The sequence below is a fragment of the Cyprinus carpio genome, chromosome B16, assembly GCF_018340385.1.
Source record: "Cyprinus carpio isolate SPL01 chromosome B16, ASM1834038v1, whole genome shotgun sequence".
Classification (NCBI taxonomy): Eukaryota; Metazoa; Chordata; class Actinopteri; order Cypriniformes; family Cyprinidae; genus Cyprinus; species Cyprinus carpio.
This window is the reverse complement of record NC_056612.1, coordinates 14,774,288-14,794,160: the sequence shown is the minus strand read 5'-3', so window position 1 is coordinate 14,794,160 and position 19,873 is coordinate 14,774,288. Positions and strand designations below refer to the sequence as shown.

At 34.2% G+C, this 19,873-nt stretch overlaps 1 protein-coding gene across 4 annotated transcripts; it reads right to left on the bottom strand.

Moving 5' to 3' along the window:
* Positions 1-3,541: 3,541 nt before the first annotated feature.
* si:dkey-56f14.7 (engulfment and cell motility protein 1) lies at positions 3,542-14,409 on the bottom strand. Of its 4 annotated transcripts, XM_019090183.2 has the most exons (8): positions 14,271-14,409; positions 11,374-11,389; positions 8,195-8,319; positions 7,108-7,220; positions 6,175-6,282; positions 5,867-5,946; positions 4,647-4,724; positions 3,542-4,262 (listed from the first exon to the last, which is right to left on the bottom strand). In XM_019090183.2, exons 2-8 carry the CDS (start codon positions 11,377-11,379, stop codon positions 4,050-4,052), a joined length of 723 nt encoding a protein of 240 aa, XP_018945728.1. In that variant the 5' UTR covers positions 11,380-11,389; positions 14,271-14,409; the 3' UTR covers positions 3,542-4,049. The 4 variants fall into 4 exon arrangements, with proteins under 4 accessions (XP_018945728.1, XP_018945734.1, XP_042596889.1 ...); XM_019090189.2 differs by lacking the exons at positions 11,374-11,389; positions 14,271-14,409 and adding an exon at positions 10,136-10,657; XM_042740955.1 differs by lacking the exons at positions 11,374-11,389; positions 14,271-14,409 and adding an exon at positions 9,981-10,107.
* Positions 14,410-19,873: the final 5,464 nt, after the last annotated feature.

Here is a 19,873-nt window from a genome sequence, read left to right as displayed (position 1 = left end):
ACATTGCAATGATGTTATTTCCGTTTTCAACAGAGTATGGAGCTGAAGATATTACCATACTTGATGGATTTGCTTTTCTGAGCACTGTATGTCATAAAACTACTAAGCATTTTGATTAGTTAATCAGATATATGTCATTATTAATTGTAAGGAGTAAGCAGTCCTAGTTATATTCAAAATCTACCTCTGCTGTGCAGCATGAGGCTAGAGTTGGATCAATATGTTAATGATGTCTGTTCAAATGGTAAATGCACGTGGTCATGTTCCTGGATCAACCTTACTGTACAAAAACATAGGCCTAACCCTAACCTTCCCCATAACTTATCCCAAAAATCAGAGGGAAATGATAGCTGAATAACAAGGGTGCAACCTAACCCTTGTTGTAAGCCTAAAACATACATTTCCTGTAAATATATCCCTCAAAAATGATTGGTTGATTGGGATGTTGTTGCAGGATAGACAAGGATGTTGAGCCAGGAACATGCTGTACTTGGTGAAATCACGTTCACCAAATGCACACGTATTAAGCCAGCAGCTAATTATACTAAGTTTAAATATTGATGGATACTGTTTGCGTCAAGTGTAAATTGATACAAACAGAATTACTGTATTCATCTTGAGTATCTTTTTGTATTCATACAAAGAGTAAATTAAAGAGATATTTGTCCTAAATTGTCTGAGAAGGTGGACAGAGTGAGTGAAAATAGCCTCATGCACTTTTTGTAAATAGATGCCGGTCACAATGTCCTATAGAAATTGTGATGAATTAAAAACAGGGCTTGAAATATCCAGGCTTACCATCTTATTCAGATGACCCTGGAAACACCCTGAATCTGTTGGATTCTAAAATGAAAATTAAAGCAATAAGACTTTGAAAAAGGCTCTTTTAATCCACATGGAATCAGCATGTACACAGATGACAAAGGTTTGCCATTTTTTATGAAATAAAAAAAAAAAATTCTAGCATTTATTTGGGTTGCATGCGGTTTACTTACTTTTTTTTAATGTTTCTTGATTCCTTAGATGTTTTAAATGTTAGACACGTATGAATGCATGACATCTAAAACTGGATTTTGTTGTAATACGGCTTTGTGTAATGTACTGTAAGTAACTACAAAAATATTTTTAAGTTCCCTTGTGAAATGTTAAAACTATGGAAAGCTGGCCACCTTGTGGTCAAAGGACATTTTACAATGTCAGTTTGATTCTCACTTTCAAATCCTATATATAAACTTTTGATAGAAGTCTAAATAAGTTTCAATTCTTCTCACACGACAGATGGTGACATATACCTGTTTGTTGAGAATCATCCTCAAGGCAAAAGAAAAGTTGAGAGTTTCCGATTTGTTGAGAATGAAAATGCTCTTCAGTACATCAAGACCATCAAGCATGAACTCCTGCACAAGTATGTGCTTATTTCTGTTTATTTCAAATATTTCTGTAACTCTAATCCTGATCAGAAATTAAATTCGTGTTTATTTATTTGCATTTGTTATTGTGAATGATATAGTCGCTGTGGGGACCAAAAGCTTTTATGCCACCAATGATCATTACTTCACTAATGGTATTCTCAAGTTTGTGGAGCCGTTTCTGTCTTTGTCCTGGTGTGACGTCGTCTACTACAGCCCTCAGACCGTGCAGGTTGTGGCAGGGGGGTTTCCATCTACCAACAGCATAAATATCTCCCCTGACAAAAGGCAAGTTTTAAAAAAATATCAAGAATTTTCATTGATTAAAGCTCAGTATAATATAATTTATATATAATCACATAAAGGTAAACACAAAATTTTAATATTTGTATCCCATAATAAATATTATGAGTTTTAGCTTTATTGGATGTGTTAGCTTTAAATAAACAACCATGAAAGCGCATTATGGCAGGTTTTTTAGGAGAACACACTCCTAAGTCCTTTTGTTGGTTAAAGTTTGAAAAATCATTCCATATGGTATAAATTTGGCCTTACACAGGCTGATTGTGTTGAATTGGGAAGAATAAAATATTTGACTTGGATAGGGCATATAATTTCAGATATTAGCTTTTCAACAAAGAAATTAAAGAGTGGACAAGCTAATAATATTTGGCTTGTTGATCCATAAAATGTCAATTAGTGCCAAAATTTTTCTGAGGTGACATGCTGTATCATTTGGGTAGAGTGAAACTTGTAGTTTTGAGTTAACTTAGATTTGATTTTACAATGATATTTTAATAGTATATGATCTCAATGAAAATTAATAATTTATGATCATTTACAAGTGAACCTTATATCAATATACCATCAAACTGATAGTTTGATACTAACAGATAATACTGTAATGTGTTTCAACTATGTGTTGAAGTGTTTTGGATGTCTCTGCCTCACACAGGATATAAGAAATTAAAAAGGGGGGTTGTACTTTAGGTTTGTGTTGTTCCTAGTGATAAATGAAGCATCAATGTTTTTTTTTAAAGGCTGGCCATTTTTGATTGTTAAAACCAAGAATGCCCAAATTGTACCTTGTAAGTATGAATGAGTGAGATTTTGTGCAACTCTGAATATATTAGAATGCAAACTATATATTGAAGAAAAGGAAGGCAGTGTAGTTGTCACATGTTTTGAAAGAGAAATGGCATCCAACTAAGCAAGTTAAAGGCCTTTTTCTTAACCCTTTAACTGTCACCCCCCATTTTTTAAAATAGGCATTAAAGTGCACTGTCCAAACTTAAATTGTTGTAATTTATGAACACTTTGGAATATAGACCTAAGGTTGGTCTCTTTTTAAAGAAGAAAATTAACAGATTTTGGCAAAAGTGGAATCTTTTCAAAAAATTAAAGTATCAAAAAGCTACAGAAATTTTAAATGTAATGTGGATTTTTTTCGATATATTAATTTTATTTTATTTTATTTATTATAAATATTTTACATAACAGGTTTTACTCTAAAATTGGAATAAAATTAAAGCCTTGTGTCTAAATACAGTTGATATGAAAAAAATTGAGGTTCCTGTGATATTTTATTTAGGGCGTCATACCACAAACAGCCACTGGGTGCCATCAAAACTCCTTTGAATTTTGTTTAATGATTTTTTTCTCTAGATTTCTCTGTCAATTTTGAAATTCCAAATTCCAAAAATTCCAATTATGGAATCCTGAGACTCAGACCTTTCCAATGATATGTTTGTTGCCAAGATTATAAAAAGTTTTGATTCTAAAAGACCGTAATGCATTTTGTAATATGACACTTGACACTACCCACTAAGGGGGAGGAAACCGCCATAAGATTTTAAAGTACCATTTCCATGGTAACGCAATGTCCAATTTCAAAATGATATTCACAGGATGAATGTTGGGCTTTTAAGCTTTCAAATGATATATAATTTATGATGATTGCTAAAAGATTATATAGTGAAAAAGGACAACAAAAAAAAAAGGGCGCCAAGCGTCCCACAGGTGGGACGGTGTCTGTGTTCAAATCCCTTGCTACTAAAGCATGACTATAAATTCAGATAATTGTAGCTTATGTATATGTGTGTGTCTCTATATGAGGAACAATATATTTTTGAACATTGTAAATAATTTATTAACTGACACTTTAATGCTGAGTGTGATTTAGTTAAGTTGATTACTCTGGAATCATCCTTCTGTTCAATGATTAGCACATTTATTTGAAACAGTCCTGTGAGTTCTGTGTATATGTCCATGACTTATGGTAGCTTCTGATTTTTATTTTACATGATTATGAAACAAATCAATTCTCAGTATTTTCTGTTGATTTGCATTTTACTTACACAAAATGTTATGCATGATACCAAGTTCAGTGTTCATTAAAATCGACGACGGAAAAGAAATGTTAGTGTGAATTTTTCTTCTTTGTAGAACAGTAAAGTTATGAGAGGCATTTCAACGACATAGAAAACTAAGCATCACATCATAGTCACAATCTAGAGGAAAATTTATGATTCTGTCCATAGGAGAGGAAAAACACTAAACAGGAATAGCAAAAAAAGACAAAAAGTGAGCACTCCTTACTTACAGCTGATTATCAGCATGAGTAAGGGCTTTATTCCAGTCTCAAGTGTGCTGCTGACTAAAGTCGTAAACAAAGTCGTAAGTGCTGGGCACTTTGGGAACAGGAGGAGGGACGTCAGGAATCTGAATGTTTTCGAGGTCCAAAAGGCGAAGTTTCAGCTCCATAGTAACCAGAGTGTCCATATCTGATTTTGTGAGTTCACTTGTCATCTCTTTTCCCAAAAGAGCATTCAAGCCATCAGTCCAAATGTTGTACTAGTGAGAATAAAAAAAAAATAGTAAGGGAGTATTATTAAGCATTCAAGCAGTGCATGAGTGATAAAACAACTGATATCACAGTATTAAATAAATACTCTTAATGGCTTTGATGTCCACATGATGAGGTGATGAAGAACAAATGTTGTTTATCTTTCCATGAAACCAAAATAAATTCTATATGACTGTCCTGTGCCCTATTTCATAAAACAAGTTTACCAAATAAGCCAGGCTTATTTCAGTTAGTCTTGACTTATTTTGAACCAAATCAACTGACTGACAATAAGTTAGACAAACTGAAATAAACCTGGTTTATTTGGTAAACTTGTTGTTTTATGAAACAGGCTCCTGGCCTGGTACATGCTGTGATATAAGCCTACTCACTTCATGCTTGTCCGGAGCAATGAAGTTCAGATATTCATCAGAGTTATGAAGAATGGAAAAAGCCAGCTCCAGGAGCTCCTGAAAAGCAGACAAAGAGTACCTGACCTCACTTCCTCTCCCACAACTCCCAGTTGAACTTTACTACATGTGGCTTTGCACAACAGATGGCTTCTGTCCCGCTACAACCTCCTCCAAAAGTCACCCAGCTGGAGTGCTGAGTTTCCAACAAATTCAATTTAGAACTATAAAGTGCTGATACTGAACAAGTTTTTAAAATAGGCCTAAGTCTTAAGAGAAGAATATACTTTCATTTGTTACAAATTTATCGGCAAATGTGCATCTTTAACATGAATGATAATGACAAAAACGTGCTTAATTTAAAAAGGACAGCAGACATCCATGAAAATAAAGCACTTGCACTGATGTAGATTCAAAACCCTTTCATTAAAAGAACCGATTCATACGACTCAATTTATGCGAGAATTCAACAGTAGTTCGGTTGTAGGATTTTGACTCAAAAGAACCTGTTCATTTGAGTCAATTATTCGTGAATCGGACTATGCAGGCAACGTTGATTGTTTGTTTTTGCGTGCGGTCCGTGTACTCAGAAGTTATGTTTTATTGCAATAAAGCAGACTGAAAACTTCAACAATTCAGGTAAAATATGATTTCTTTGGCCGTATCTACGGCTCTGGTCGTAAATGACTAGGTGTGTCAAGATACCTACAAGATATTCTCATATCATTACCTTGTTGCCTACTGTTTGCTTTGACTATAAACAATAACTCAGCTGTAACTATAAACATATAATTCTTTTTTGAAAGTTCAGAAAGACAGGTTGACATGGATGTTTAGGGAACATTCATACAGAACACTTTAAGCAGGTTAAGAACAGCTTTAAATTTACTCCATTAGTCCTTTATCCGTACCTAACCACTAGATGGCGTCAGTTTGACTTCATTGGAATCGCTGGAATAATTGCTTTCAACTGTTGATGTACCTGTTTGAGGCCACTGTACTCTTGCATTGTTCTGTCTAGAGGTGGTTGTTGTTGTTTTTGACTAGTTATTATCTTGAGTTGAAGCTTGTCTCTGCAACATTTTTCAGTAAAATCAGCCTGCCTTGCGTGCTCTGAGTTTGGATACTCTACACCTTGTCCTGTTCTGTCCTGTCCAGTCCTGTCCTGTCTTGTGAGCTTAGTTGCAATAATGAATTCTTACCTTATTCTTAAGTGCTCCTTTCTCCCTTATGTGTGGGCAGTCTTTACCCGTGACTACTGCTTTGATATCTGCTACTGTCACTAGAAGTAGAAAAAAAAAATGTTATATAGAGTTTGCAAAGTTAGAACAGTAGAAATTATGTTCTACTTTACTATGAGCATCTTAAATACGCATGTTTAGTGCTAGCCTTGTCCAAGCTTGTGGCTCAGTATGGCATCAACAATCAATATGATTAATAAGCCATTATAGATTAAAAACAGTCATTTTCATTTACGTTGTCCATTATAATCAAAAAGTGTGCTGCTCACCTTTCTCCTGGAGAGAGTCGTGTGATATTTGTCCTTGTGAGAACTCCTCTATATCTCCATAGTGTAACACTTTGTGGTTTGGTGAAAGACGGCAATACCAGAACTTGTCTAGAGGAGATGAGAGATGGATACAGATAAGAATATGCATGTTATGTACCGGCTGTTTTCTTGCATCTTGCTTTTAACTGTCCTCATAATGATCCATTCCAATTAGGTGTTATAGGTTTTTTTTCCTCTCCATTAGCAGGTCAACAGCACTGTAAATGAACATCTGATTTTAATTAAAGCAGCAGTGACCCGAGAAAATCTCTTTTGATTAAAAGCCTCATTAAGTCTGTGCTTGTGGCTGCCCTTTCATGCTGAATACTTGATGAATATTTCATATCAATAGGTTTTGAAATAAACATGATTAGAAATAAAGAGGTCACAATAATAATATAGATTTCTCTTCTTTTTTTTTTTTTTTTTTTTTTTTGAGAGAGAGAGAGAGATACAATGCAGCATTTGTATATAGGCTGATGTTGTGTGTCCCATATACAGAATGAGATTATCTTTTTAATATATTAATATCCTTAAGTTGTGCTTTAATATAATGCAGTATCAAACAGACCAAGCATTAGGATACGGTACTCAGGGGAACCTATAAGCTTGTGATGCCCTATATTTGAGTAGATTATTGAAAATGTGTATAATATGAATAGACATTAAGCCATAGGAAGAGTTCTAATACAGTGTCTTTCTTTCAACTTATGTATAGCCAGTATCAATGAATTCGATGTGATGTTTTTGATAGTGGTAGCTAAACATTATGTCTATGCAACTGTGATCAGACCCATCAAATGGCTTTTCTGAAATTGTAACTGCATCCATGATGCATAAATAAGTTTACCAGTGCACATGTAATTGAATTCTGATTTTGAATGAGTAACTGACCTTGTCTGCGACGAGCACTGATCTTCCTAAAGCATGTGCCCTCACACAGGCGGTTCAACCTCTGCTGTTTAATCAGCTCGATCACCTCTGGCTGGAGCTTCTCTCGGAGTTCTCTTTAGAAATTGAAATCAGACACATTACCTTGAACCAGCAACAAACCAGTGGCTTGTTTTTCCATCAATAATGCACTCTTTCTTTTAAAAACATAAGATGCAGTAGAATGAAAGAAGAAAGCAAGATTTTGAGAGACAATTTTAAAGTCACCATGAGATCAAAAGGGCCAGTTTGTATTGTATGGAATATTGCAGTGTTTGTGAATGATTTATTCGTGCACATCATTTTGAAAAATGTATACTCATGACTTTTCTTCACAATTCCAAGTTTATATCTCACAATTCAGACTTTTTCTTGCAAATCTGAGGGGGGAAAAATCAGATTTGTGAGACAAACTCAGAATTCTATTTTCCTTTTCACTGAATTGAGTTCACTTTACACTTAATTCGATTTTTTCCTGCCATAGAATAAAAATAATAGAAAAGCTAATTGTTCTCATATTCTTGACTTTTTCTTGCAATTGCGAGTCTATATCCCCCAATTCTGACTTTTATTCTTAGAATTGTGCGAAAAACTGAGGAAAAATTGTGAGGAAAGAAGTCACACTTACAGTTATTTATTTATTTAGACTCTATACTTAGGGCTCACGCTATACATAGTGCTGCATAATTTGGAGGAGAAATGTAAGAGCTGCACAATTTAGTGCATTTATCAATATGGCTATTAAATAATAATAGTAATACATATTTTTGTGACTTTTTATCTCATGTAGACTCTTCTTAATTCTGAAAATTATTATTAAAAAATAAAAAATAACAGCAATAATATTATTGTAAAATAATGAGTAGTTAATTAAAACTACAATAATATTTATGCTTGCCTTAATCTCTTTATTTTCACATTTTAAACCATCAAACTTTTATTTTCACAGCAAACTGCATGGATGGAGCCCTTAAAGCTTCTCTCTAGTTAAGCGGTGTATTGCTTTATGAGGTCTGATTGTGGTTTCTAGACTGTAAGAGGATGTACTTACAGCATTGGGCGTGATTTGGGGTCATCCTGGCTCAACATCTCTGACTTTAGCATGGGCCTGTGAGGCCTGGCACTGTCCACTGTGTTAAACTGCATTGTGGCATACCTTTTCAGTTTTTTCTCTGCCTAAAGAGGTGGAGACATAGCTCTTTAAATAATCAAATTAACACATCTTTTTGCTTTATTCATAACCTGAATTTTTATTGGCTTGAATACCTGGAGGCTTCACCAGCTGTCATTCTAGTTCACTCTGTTGAAGAGTGTTTTGTGATTTAACATCATTTGCTGTTGGCTACACTGCAGTTTATTCAGTCTTCTGTTATGTAGAACTTTATCTGTGTGGCTTAATGGAGTTTTTCTTTATCTCAGACCTTGCATGCGTTCGTGTGACCGTTGGGTACGGGTCTGGCAGGGGGAAGTGAGGAGCTCTATGGGATTAAGGCCCTGTCAGTCTAATCTCCAACAGTGCTGTGACACAGTCAGAGCCTGGGGAGAAACATGCTGACACTGGGCCAGCTAATGTCTGTATAGAGGACACATTGGTTATGGTTAGTTGCTCGGTTGCCATGTGTTTTGTCTTATTGTACTGTACGAAATATTTCCATCATTTTACAGCATCTGTTTCTGTCTGTGTAAATCGTCACAATTTCTACTCGGTTTGAGTTTTTCTTTATCAATAAGTAAATTCATAGTGGTCAAAAAATTCATTCAGGGTTTTAGCTTTGACCATCATGCCTTTTTTTTTAAATGAAAAGTGAGTTTTATTCTTTGTAGTGTAGGAGACAATGTGTTCTTTTTAATGTAATTGACACTTAAGTGTGTACTTATGCATTATTATTGCACCCTGGAAATACATTTTCATGACTCAACCAGTATCTGAAAAAAAGGCTACAGAAAGGGGAATATTAGGCACATAATAAAACAAGACCAAGTAGAATAAAAAGTGACTAAGAACATTGAAGTTTTAATATACCAACAATATTGTTATTATTACCAAAATTAACTAAACTGATTAATACAAGAATACATTAATTGTATCATAATCATAATTATTAATTTTGTGTGCTTTTTACTAGTCAATAAATTAATATTTGGCAACGTCTAAGGATTCCTTCAGGAAGTTACTTGAGACGTCTCAACTTACTCATGTTTTTATTGCAAGATCGTGCAATTATTTGATTGGAAGGATCAAGTAAGGCAATTATTAATTGTACAATATCAAATTTTATTATATTTTTTTTTTTATGAATAAATAAGTAATTTTTTTTTTATATATATATATATATATATATATATATATATATATATATATATATATATATATATATATATATATATTTGCACCATGCTTCAGATTAGTTTCATTATACAGCCTGTCCAGACAAACAGATGAGTCCTCTAAATGGTAAAAATATTTACATATAACAGTGCTATTAGTCACCAGTATAAATAAAATGATAATGGAGCCTATAATATTATCAAGCAATGAGCAATAATTCACACCCTCGCAGTGACAAGCAAAGCAAAAGACTATTGAAGACATGAGCTATAAATAGACCCCCTTCACTAAAAAGCAGGGAGTCCTTAAGAGTAATAATGAGAAATAATTATTATTAATATTATATGAGTAATAATCAGAAATTGTGTTTATATTCCAAAACACAGACACAAAAGCAGATATAATTTTAGGGTTTTGAATAGAAATGCTATCCTTGTCCTGTGATGTGTTACAAAAATGGACTGTACAGTAATTTAAAATTAATATTATTTTAAATAGATCTGCTAACCAACTCCATCCTAATCTGCTATGATCATGCAGTGTTGGCAGTAACAAAACAATAACAAAACATCACCCAGTCATTCAGTTCTTCAAGTACTCCTGTGATTCTCAGTTCAGTCAGTTAAGATTAAATACGCTCATTTAAAGGCTTTCTGTACTTACATGTCAAAGCCATGTTCAGTGTGTCAGTGCTGAAACTGCATGTGTATATAGAAAAGGATTGAACCATAAACACTGTTAGCTGGTCACAGTGTCAATGGGGAGAGAGCGAGGTAACACAGGCAACAGCAGATGCTCCTACAGCCAGAATAGTTCCCTCAAAAGTAGAAGATCCCCTCTTCTTGTGGGTATGAGAACGAGGACAAACAAAGTAGTAGAACCCAGTGTAGTATTTCCCATTGACATCTCACTGAAAGAAAGACACTGTTCTGAATCATAAGAATGCTGCTTTGCTTATGTTTATATGAGCGAACCGTACCGATTGGACAGATGCCTTCGTGGTGCCAGCCAATGAACAGCTGGCTATGGTCACATGGGTAGATCACAGAGGGAGAGCATGAGCAGGTTGGATGGGGGATGGGGGAGGACAGGACCAAAAGATAATGACTTAGAACGTCTGGCTAAATTTCAGAGGGCTTGTGCTGCTGGATATCGGGAGCACCGTCAGATACAAACAGCCGTATGAGAGTCTATGACATTTATTGTGAAAAAGAAAAGGGTGTTAGTGTTTTTGGATTTTGTTCCAGGGGTGTAGTCATTAGAATTCTGTTGTTCAGTATGTGAAGTGTGAAGAAGTGAGATTCAGTAGACCCATCGCTCTGCATTTAACCCATCCTGCACACACACAGAGCAGTGAACACACAAACAGAACACACACCCGGAGCAGTGGGCAGCCATTTTAAGCTGCGGTAGTCATTAGAATTCGATGCCTTGTCACTGTACATGCACTCCCCCCACCCACAATTCCTGCCGGCCCGAGTTCGATTGGAGTAGGCCATGACTCGAACTCACAACCCTTCGATTGGGAGTCCGACTCTCTAACCATTAGGCCATGACTTCCCAGCCTCTTCCTCTTACACTAGACTCCCATCTTCTGTCTTCTTGACATGCAGTACATATTTGAATTTGACAAGGGCACATCAGATCTGTGAGTGGAGATGCTGTGATTCATGGACTGCATCGAGTATATGTTGGTATGAGGGCAGATTAGAATTTCAAATGGTTTTGGTTAAGATAAAGGTTAGTCACCAGGTAAGGGATGAGCAGTAGGGTTTGTTTGAATATAGAATTCAGGTTTCTTTTTCTCTGCATTTTATGATGCAGGCTGGTTTATGTTTAAGCAGTTGGTTGCAATATCATTTGCTTTGACTTTCTGGAAGTGAAAATTGTCATGTACTCACCCTCATGTTGTTTCTTCTGTGGAACACAAAAGGAGATATGTAAAAAAGTAGTATGTTGACACTGCTCTTTTCTAACAGTGAAAACATACTGTACAATAATGCATTTGGGATCCAGATATTACCAAAAAGCCTCAAAGTAGTCTATAAATCCTATACGATATGCTCCAGATGTTTTCAGGTAACTTGGAATAATGTTTGGTCTTTTATTGTGCTTTTTATTTTAAAATAATTTTAAGGGCTTGATCATTTGTTTTAACACTAGTGTGCAATAGTGATTGTGGTTGATGTGAATGTTCCCCGTAATCAGGGAATAATTCCTCTTTGTTGAAAGATCCAATTATTAAACAGAAAAAGAAAATGGTGCACAATGTGAGTTCTTTTTATAATGTGAAATGGGTTATTTTTAATTTGTCAACAAAACTATGAAATCCAGTTGCCACCGTGGTTGCAGAAACCACTAGACTACCATATAATACTACAAAGAACCACTAGATGCATACTCACCCGCCGAATAAACATACACTGCCATTCAAAAACTGTAAATGTTTTTTTTTTTTTTTTTTTTGACAGAAGTCTCATGCTCAGCAAGGCTACATTTATTTGATCCAAAGTCAGTAATATTGTCACATCAATATTGTAATTATATTAGAATTAAAATATCAGTTAGTGCTGGGCGGTTTAACCTAAAAATCTGTTTCACTGTTTTTTTTAGGATTCTGGCGGTTTTATGGTTTATCACGTTTTTTTTCCCCTGACTGCCTTTATATGAATTTGAATGCATGAAACAGTTGCAGAGCCACTGCTTTTTAAATGAATGCTTTAAAGAATGTCGGAGGATTTCAATATAAGCCAAGAGGAGACTGGTTTTCCTTTGATAAGGTAAGGAAATTTTGCTTCTTTTGATCCTATAAACAAACATTGGCTTTCACGAGACTCACAGGCGCATGCGCAACGCCGACCCCATACGTCATGCTCCAGGAACGGCTTCTGTGTACAACTGTTGGCGCAAGCTAGATTGAAGTGATTATTACGTTTTGAATATGGATATTTTTCTTACAAAAACGCATGGATTCGCCAAAGGAGGACTTTGTTCACCCCAGAGCCATGTGAGACACTTTTTTTTATGGAATGGCGCTTTTCGTTTCACGTCCTTTGGACTGAAGTGATGCAACACCCTCTGACTGCAACGATAGAGCTTGAAAGACCAAAGACAATTTTTAATATAACTTTGACTGGATTCATCTGAAAGAAGAAAGTCATATACACCTAGGATGTAATAACGTAATAATCACTTTAATGTAACAAACGCCAACAGTTGTACACAGAAGCAGTTCCAGGAGCATTACGTATGAGGTCAGCTTTGTGCATGCGCCTGTGAGTCTTGTAAAAAACCAGCATTTGTTGCAAAGATAGCAAAGTTTCATTATTTTAGCAAAGGAAAACCAGTCTCCTCTTGGCTTATATCAAAATCCTCCGACATTCTTCTTTACAAATCCTCATTTTGTACTTCTAATTAGTGACCGTTGTTTTGTTTTGATCTCTCCACTGCGCTTCCGTGTTCGTCACTTCTGAGCAGCGCATGCGCAAAGCTGACCTCATCAGCCCGGAGGTGCTTCCATGTACAACTGTTGGCACAAGCTACATTAAAGTCATTATTACATTTTGAATATGGATATTTTTCTTACAAATATGCATTGATTCGCTACAGGAGGCCTTTGTTCACCCCCCGGAGCCATATGAGACACTTTTTTTTATTTTTATGGATGGGCATTTTTTATTAAACTTCTTTTGGACTGATGCATGCAACATCCGCTGAGTGACATTAAACAGCTTGAAAGATCAAAGACAATTTTTAATATAACTCCGACTGGATTCGTCTGAAAGAAGAAAGTCATACACACCTAGGATGACTTGAGTGTGAGTAATTCATGGGCTAATTTTCATTTTTGTGTGAACTAACCCCTTAAGTTTCCGAGTTGGGGGCGAAAACATGTTGGATGCAATGCAGCCAAAAACTATGGCTATGCAGCAACTGTGTATTGAAGGTAAATTAGTTTAATTTTTTGACACGTACAATAAGGCTATATAAGTAACATATATAAAATATTGTATAATTAACGATTCAGTTTACATCAACATCATAAATGGAATAAAAACAGAAAAAACAAAAACACAATTTACATTCTTTGTAGATGTAGAGTTAAAAAGTTTAATTTTATGTAGAAAAGTTAAATCACCATCTGACTAAAGGGACTTGAACGCACCTTGACCCCAACTCACGTAATACGAACTTCCCAGGAGGACTTGAATGCACCATTTTTTTGCTTAAGCACAAAATTAATACTGTTTGCACACCTGGTTTACCGTTTGAACCGGTATATCGCCCAGCACCAGGCCTAATATTACTACAATTTAAAGTAACTGTTTTCTGTTTTCATGTATTTTAAATCTTTATCTTATTTAATTTCAGCAACAATTCCTCCAGTCTTCAGTGTCACATGATCCTTCAGAAATCATTCTGATATGCTGATTTTATGCTTAAGAAACCTTTATTATTGTCAATGTTGAAAACATAATATTTTCTTTTCATTCTTTGAATTGAAAGTTCAAAAGAACAGCATTTATTTTAAATAGAAATAGTTTGTAACGTGTCTTTACGGTCACTTTTATTCAATTTAATGCATCCTTGTTGAGTAAGTTATTTTTTTTTAAAAATCTTACCAACCCCCAGTCTTTGAACAGAAGTGTGTGTGTATATAAGCATAAACCAAAATTAAATTGGTTTTAAAATATCTAGCAAGAAGCATCACATAAGACTTTCATAATCAGAACGAGAGAATCCTAAATGATATGCCACACTGATTCTTGTAGTCCAAGAAGAAGGGGGAAAAACTCACCAATTTGCAGTGTGCTGTATTGATGTAAATGTGATATAGTTGCAGATATTTCTCTACAGTGTCAGCATGTTTAATGCCCAGAAATCACCAGAGCTACACTGTTTTTCCTTTCTTTGCTTTAATAAATGTCACAGCACTGCAACACAGGTAGTGGATTCAGTTCCTCAAAAAAACAAAAACTATCTGTTTCTGTTTGAAGGCCACAATATCGTGTTCATGAGCACTTCTCCATGATGACCTGCATTAAACTTGTCAATAAGGTTTTGAAAAGGGACCACAAGTCAACACACAGATTTTGAGATATGCCTAAAAGCAGAGCTCCACAGATTTATGTAAAGCCAGGGGTAAGTTTTAAACATTCAAAAAGTCCTCACTATAAATAGGGCTAAAAAAAATTATTTTTATATAAATTCAGCTTTTGATATCTGAATTTACTTTTAGCATATACAACTAGTCAATATTACTTTTTTGATAGGTGTTTAATGAACAAGTATAGATTTCTATTTGTTCTAAGCAAAAAGTTTGAGAATATGCACAGCATGATATTCATAAACAAAGAATTCATACGTAACAGTTCCAGTAGTTCTGTACCAGTTACATTAAAAGGCTTTCATCAGCCTATTTTGTAATGCCTGGCCAGGCTGATCTTAAATGTTCTGAAAGATGTCACCTCTAATTTGATTAATGCAGGATGCAGAAACACCATTGCTGCTGCATTAATCAACTGGCCCTCCTAATGAGTTAGTCTCAAGACTTATAATAGGAACAATACTGACTTTATGTATTGCATTTATGTAAGGTGGGTTATGTAAGATTGCTGACATCTGCCAAACTGGGCACAGCTGAGCACCTCCATCTCACATCTGTAAATTTTTGCACAGGCCTGTAATTATCCTTGCTTCAGATTATGAAATCCTCACCCACACTAAAAATGTTTAACTCATTTTCTATTAATCCTGAAAACTGTTCCCCAGCGTTTGTGATATCGAAGCAGTCCATTCAAAAGTCTGATTTCTGTAACGTCCCGTGTGATTACTAAATCGTCATCTGGATGGATTTTTTGTTGCTTTATGGATTTCAGAATGAGAGGGATCTTACACATCTGCTGCCAAGGTTTCTTCTTGTCATAGTGGTGGTGGGATAGACTTATGCTGGTTTCAGAGCTCAGTGAAATATTCATTCTGTACTTCAGCTTCTCTGCTGCCTAAGGGCCTCTGAATGTCTCATGTCGCTTTAAGGTCTTGTGAATTTGTTCAATAATTCAGACGTTTTGCAAGGATGCAGGCAGCAATTTCCCAGAAGAGACTCTAAGAATACGGTGAGGATTTGAGTGTTACCATCTAGAGCCCTATTAAAACCAAGCATGTTACCCACATAATAATAATTATAATTATAATGTTTATGTAAATTAATTTTGTTTTATTTACTATTAATAATACAGTTTATTATTATTATTTAGTTTAAATGTATATTTAAATATAGATTTAATCATTTCTTAATAGTATTTTATTATATTTTATTATATATTAATTTTATCAATTCATTATCTATATTTAAGTAAATGTAAATATTAAGTAAACATATATTTTACTTTTCTATTTAATAATAATTTCTTATTTTCCATTTTATTATTACTGCTCCTATTTTTGTTTATTTGGTTTAAACGTATATTTAAATATAAATAAATTATTACATATTTTATTGTATTCATTATTTATTATATTTTATTTTATTCATTATAAAAGTTTAAGTAAAATTTAATAAGAATTTTATTCTATTTGTTTGTTAATACTTAAATTAATAATTGTACTTGTGTGTTATAATTTTCTAATAGTTTATAATTAATTTTTTATAATGTAAATTTATATGTAATTTCTGATTTATATTTTATCCCTTCTGTTTTGTTTATTTATTATTTTATTGTTTAAATGTATATTAAATATATATTTAATAATTTCTTAATAATCTTATTGTTATGCTTTATTACATATTTTATTAATTCATTGTTATTATTATTATTATTTATACATGCATATTTAAATTAATGTAGTAATTACATATTTATTAATACTTGATGATTATTGTAATACTTATGTTTGTTTATAATTGTTAATAATAATAATAAATTATAATTTTAATAAATGTATATTTACATTTATATTTAATAATTTATCATTTATATTTTATTTCTACTGCTATTTTATTTATTACTTTAATTGTAGTTGTCATTTATTTATTTATTATTATTATTATTCTGTGATGTTTGAATTCAGCAATATCATTACAGGTTTTGTAAAATTTTACGACATTTGTTTGACTTATTTTTGACATTTTTAGTGTGTACAGGAAATAATGTTCTTAATGTTTAATAGGACAGAGTGGGTGAGTTTTTTTTTTTATATTTTAATTATTATTATTTTTTTTATAGATATTTATGCATCCTTTAGTGGCAAAACAGATTGTTTTCACTGGGAAAAGACCAGGGATGTACAATATTTATTGGCTTGTATGTAAATGACGATTCATCGCAGTCTGCTCCGTAGCATGGAAAACTGAAAAGGTCTTTAGGGAATTTGTCCATGGAGCAGGGATGCGTCTGTTCTGCATCCCAGAGTTGGGTTACATAAGTCTCTTTTACTTCTGGTCACTGCACATATGTATCCGAGTCCCTCTGCTGCTTTCCCTTAAACTGAAGCATTACATCAGTCTACACTCCATCAGTCTTCAGGGCAGAGCGTGACTGGAGTAGAGTTTTACATGTTTTGTCACATATCATAATAAATGTAGATCATTGTATGATGTCTACTTTATATTTCTCTTTTTTTATTTGTTTGTTTGTTTTTTTAACATCAGTGTCTGTTGAAATCGGAATAGTAATAATCTAGTTGTTTTTTAATGCAGTGTTTTCCCCTTTGCAATAGCTGAGCAGTTTTGTAAAATGTAAATGTCAATAGATTTGCTGTCATTTTGCTCCCCATCTCACTCCATTGGACCTTGACATTGGGATGGGAAGGAAAGTAATTTCCAGCAGTCTCACCTGTGACACATTATCAAAGACACTTACAAAAGGCTGCTAAACAATGACCCAGTATCTGCCAAGGGCACACCTGCTTGTTTCACACTCTGACGTCACAGCCTATTTCTGGAGCGAGACGCTGACCTCCTCCTACTTTCTGGAAACAAATTATAACTGAAGTCTGGAACTTGTTCTATTACAGGAGCTTTCAAACGTGTATTTAATAAAAAAATATAAATAAAATGATAAAAGTGGGTGTAAAAACTATACAAAAAAAAATCAGATAGGGTGTAGAAACAGTTGTAATTAAGAAATTGCTAGCAAATTTCACAGTTGCAAAGAACATAGGCTAAGTAACACACTGAATAAAATTTGAAGTTCAGTAGAAACACTGAAATAATTTATCTATGTAATCTTTGTTTTATTTACAACTTCAGAAAATTGCTTTTTAAAGTGTTTCTGCTGGGTGTCGATATAAGTCGAAGACGATCACCATTTCAGCCAGCGAGAAAAAATATTACTGGAATACAACAAATATATGCTATGTAAATAATCAATTAAAGGGGTTTAAAATCTTTAAAATGTTGTATCAATTACATTTTTGGTTATTTTTTTCCTTTGGATATTTATTCCTTTTCAATTCACTGCACTGTTTGGCTGGAGCTGCATTACTAGCTGTAACAAAGCTGTATTACTAGCTGTAACAAAGCTGTAACAAAGCTGTACAGTCATTAAAAAGGGAAGACATTCTACAGGGACAGGGTGTTTTGCTGCACCTCAGTGTTGAAAACGTGTAGTACATTCATTCCTTTCTGCCAATATTCTGTCACAGACCTGCTCTAGTTGAATGGCGCCACCACGAGCATCACCGTATAACAACGGACTGGTTTTTGCACATGTAAGAAAATGGACATTGGTCCTTTTTTACTTATTTTCTCTAGGAGCAGTGTGCTTACGAAACAAGTACAGTGGTTTAAAACAAAAAAGTTTAAGTACCGTAAAAGATTGTGATACTATAGTCTTTAGTCAAAAGGAGACTAATGTATGGTGGCCAAGGAGTGCAAAACAGATTACAATTCTGAAAACAAAATAACAAATTACAAACACAAATGCAAATCTAAAAAACAAAACAACAATTCAGAAAACATTATAACAAGTCAGAAAACCCAATGACAAATTTGAAAACAAAATAACAAGTCAGAAAACACAACGACAAATCAGACAAACCGGAAGAGGTAGGTATAGTTTGAGACACCACCATTGGTTTGGAATTACTCACCGCTGACTGGACGAAACATCTGTCAGTCAACGTATACAGAAAGAACCAGCTGAAGAACAGCAGAGTCGTGGTAGAAAGGTCTGAGATGGTCCTAAAGTAGCTCAGTTTAAATGTATTGTATGAATTGCGCTTACTATGGAATAAAACATACTGATTGTCTATTTACACTTTGTGCAAATAACCTGCCTTATTGGCAATAGCGTTTGAAATTAATCAGCTCCAGTGGCGCAGGTGGTTAATTCTGTGTCCTTGGCCTTTTGATGTGTTCGATCCCACCTTTTGCCAAACTTTTTCCTCCCTTTCAAATCTCGTATCACATCGTAAAGGCAATTAGTTTCAATAGAAACTAAGGAAATAATCAAAAAGATGAAAATAAAGTATAGGGTAGGGTTAGGGTAGGTGTAGGGAGGTCTTTATTGTACCAATGAATTGGCATCCATTTAAAAATTTGAATTAAAATTATAATTTACACTCAACACATTATTATTGCATACTGTTTTATAATGTACTACAATACTGAAGTGCAGATAATTGCCACTATTTGCAACAAGTAGGATACATAGCAGAAAATCCTGCTATTTTAATGTTTTATTATTATTATCTATTTGTATTTATTTTGATTGGAATTTTTGTTATTTTATATTAGTGTAAATAGAATCAATTCCTAATACGAGATTTGAAAAGGGAGAAAAAAAAGTTTGGCAAAAGGCGGGATCGAACCTGGGTTGTTCGCATCAAAAAGCGAAGGACACACGCTTAACCATCTGCACCACTGGAGCTTATAATTCATGGCTGCTATTAAAGTGTTGACTAGCTCAATCGCACGTTACAGAGCAAAATTACTGCCAATAAGGCAGATTGTTTGCACAAAGTGTAAATAGACACTCTGTATGTTTTATTCCATAGTAACCTCAATTCATACAATACATTTGAACTGAGCTACTTTAAGACCATCTCTGAACTTTCTACCACGACTTCAGCTGGTTCTTTTTGTATATGTTGATTGACAGATGTTTCGTCCAGTCAATATCCCAAACCAATGGCGCTATCTCAAACTATACCTACCTCTTCCGGTTTGTCTGATTTTGTCATTATGTTTTCTGAAATGTTGTTGTTGTTGTTGTGTTTTCTGAATTGTTAATTTTGTTTTTTAGATTTGCATTTGCGTTTGTAATTTTTGTTTTCATAATTGTAATCTGTTTTGCACTTCTCGGCCACCGTATTAATGCGTGGTGCAATGCAAGCAACCATACTCCCAAACATGAGTTTCAAGTACTCCCTTTATTTTTGTATGAGCTCCAGGGTATT

Excerpts from the sequence above, each read along its gene's own strand:
- si:dkey-56f14.7 (XM_042740955.1), bottom strand. Across the intron at positions 5,947-6,174 it reads CGACTCTCTCCAGGAGAAAG|TGACAGTAGCAGATATCAAA; the intron begins GTGAGCAGCACA and ends TTCTACTTCTAG. Across the intron at positions 4,725-5,866 it reads AAGGAGCACTTAAGAATAAG|GAGCTCCTGGAGCTGGCTTT; the intron begins GTAAGAATTCAT and ends TCTGCTTTTCAG.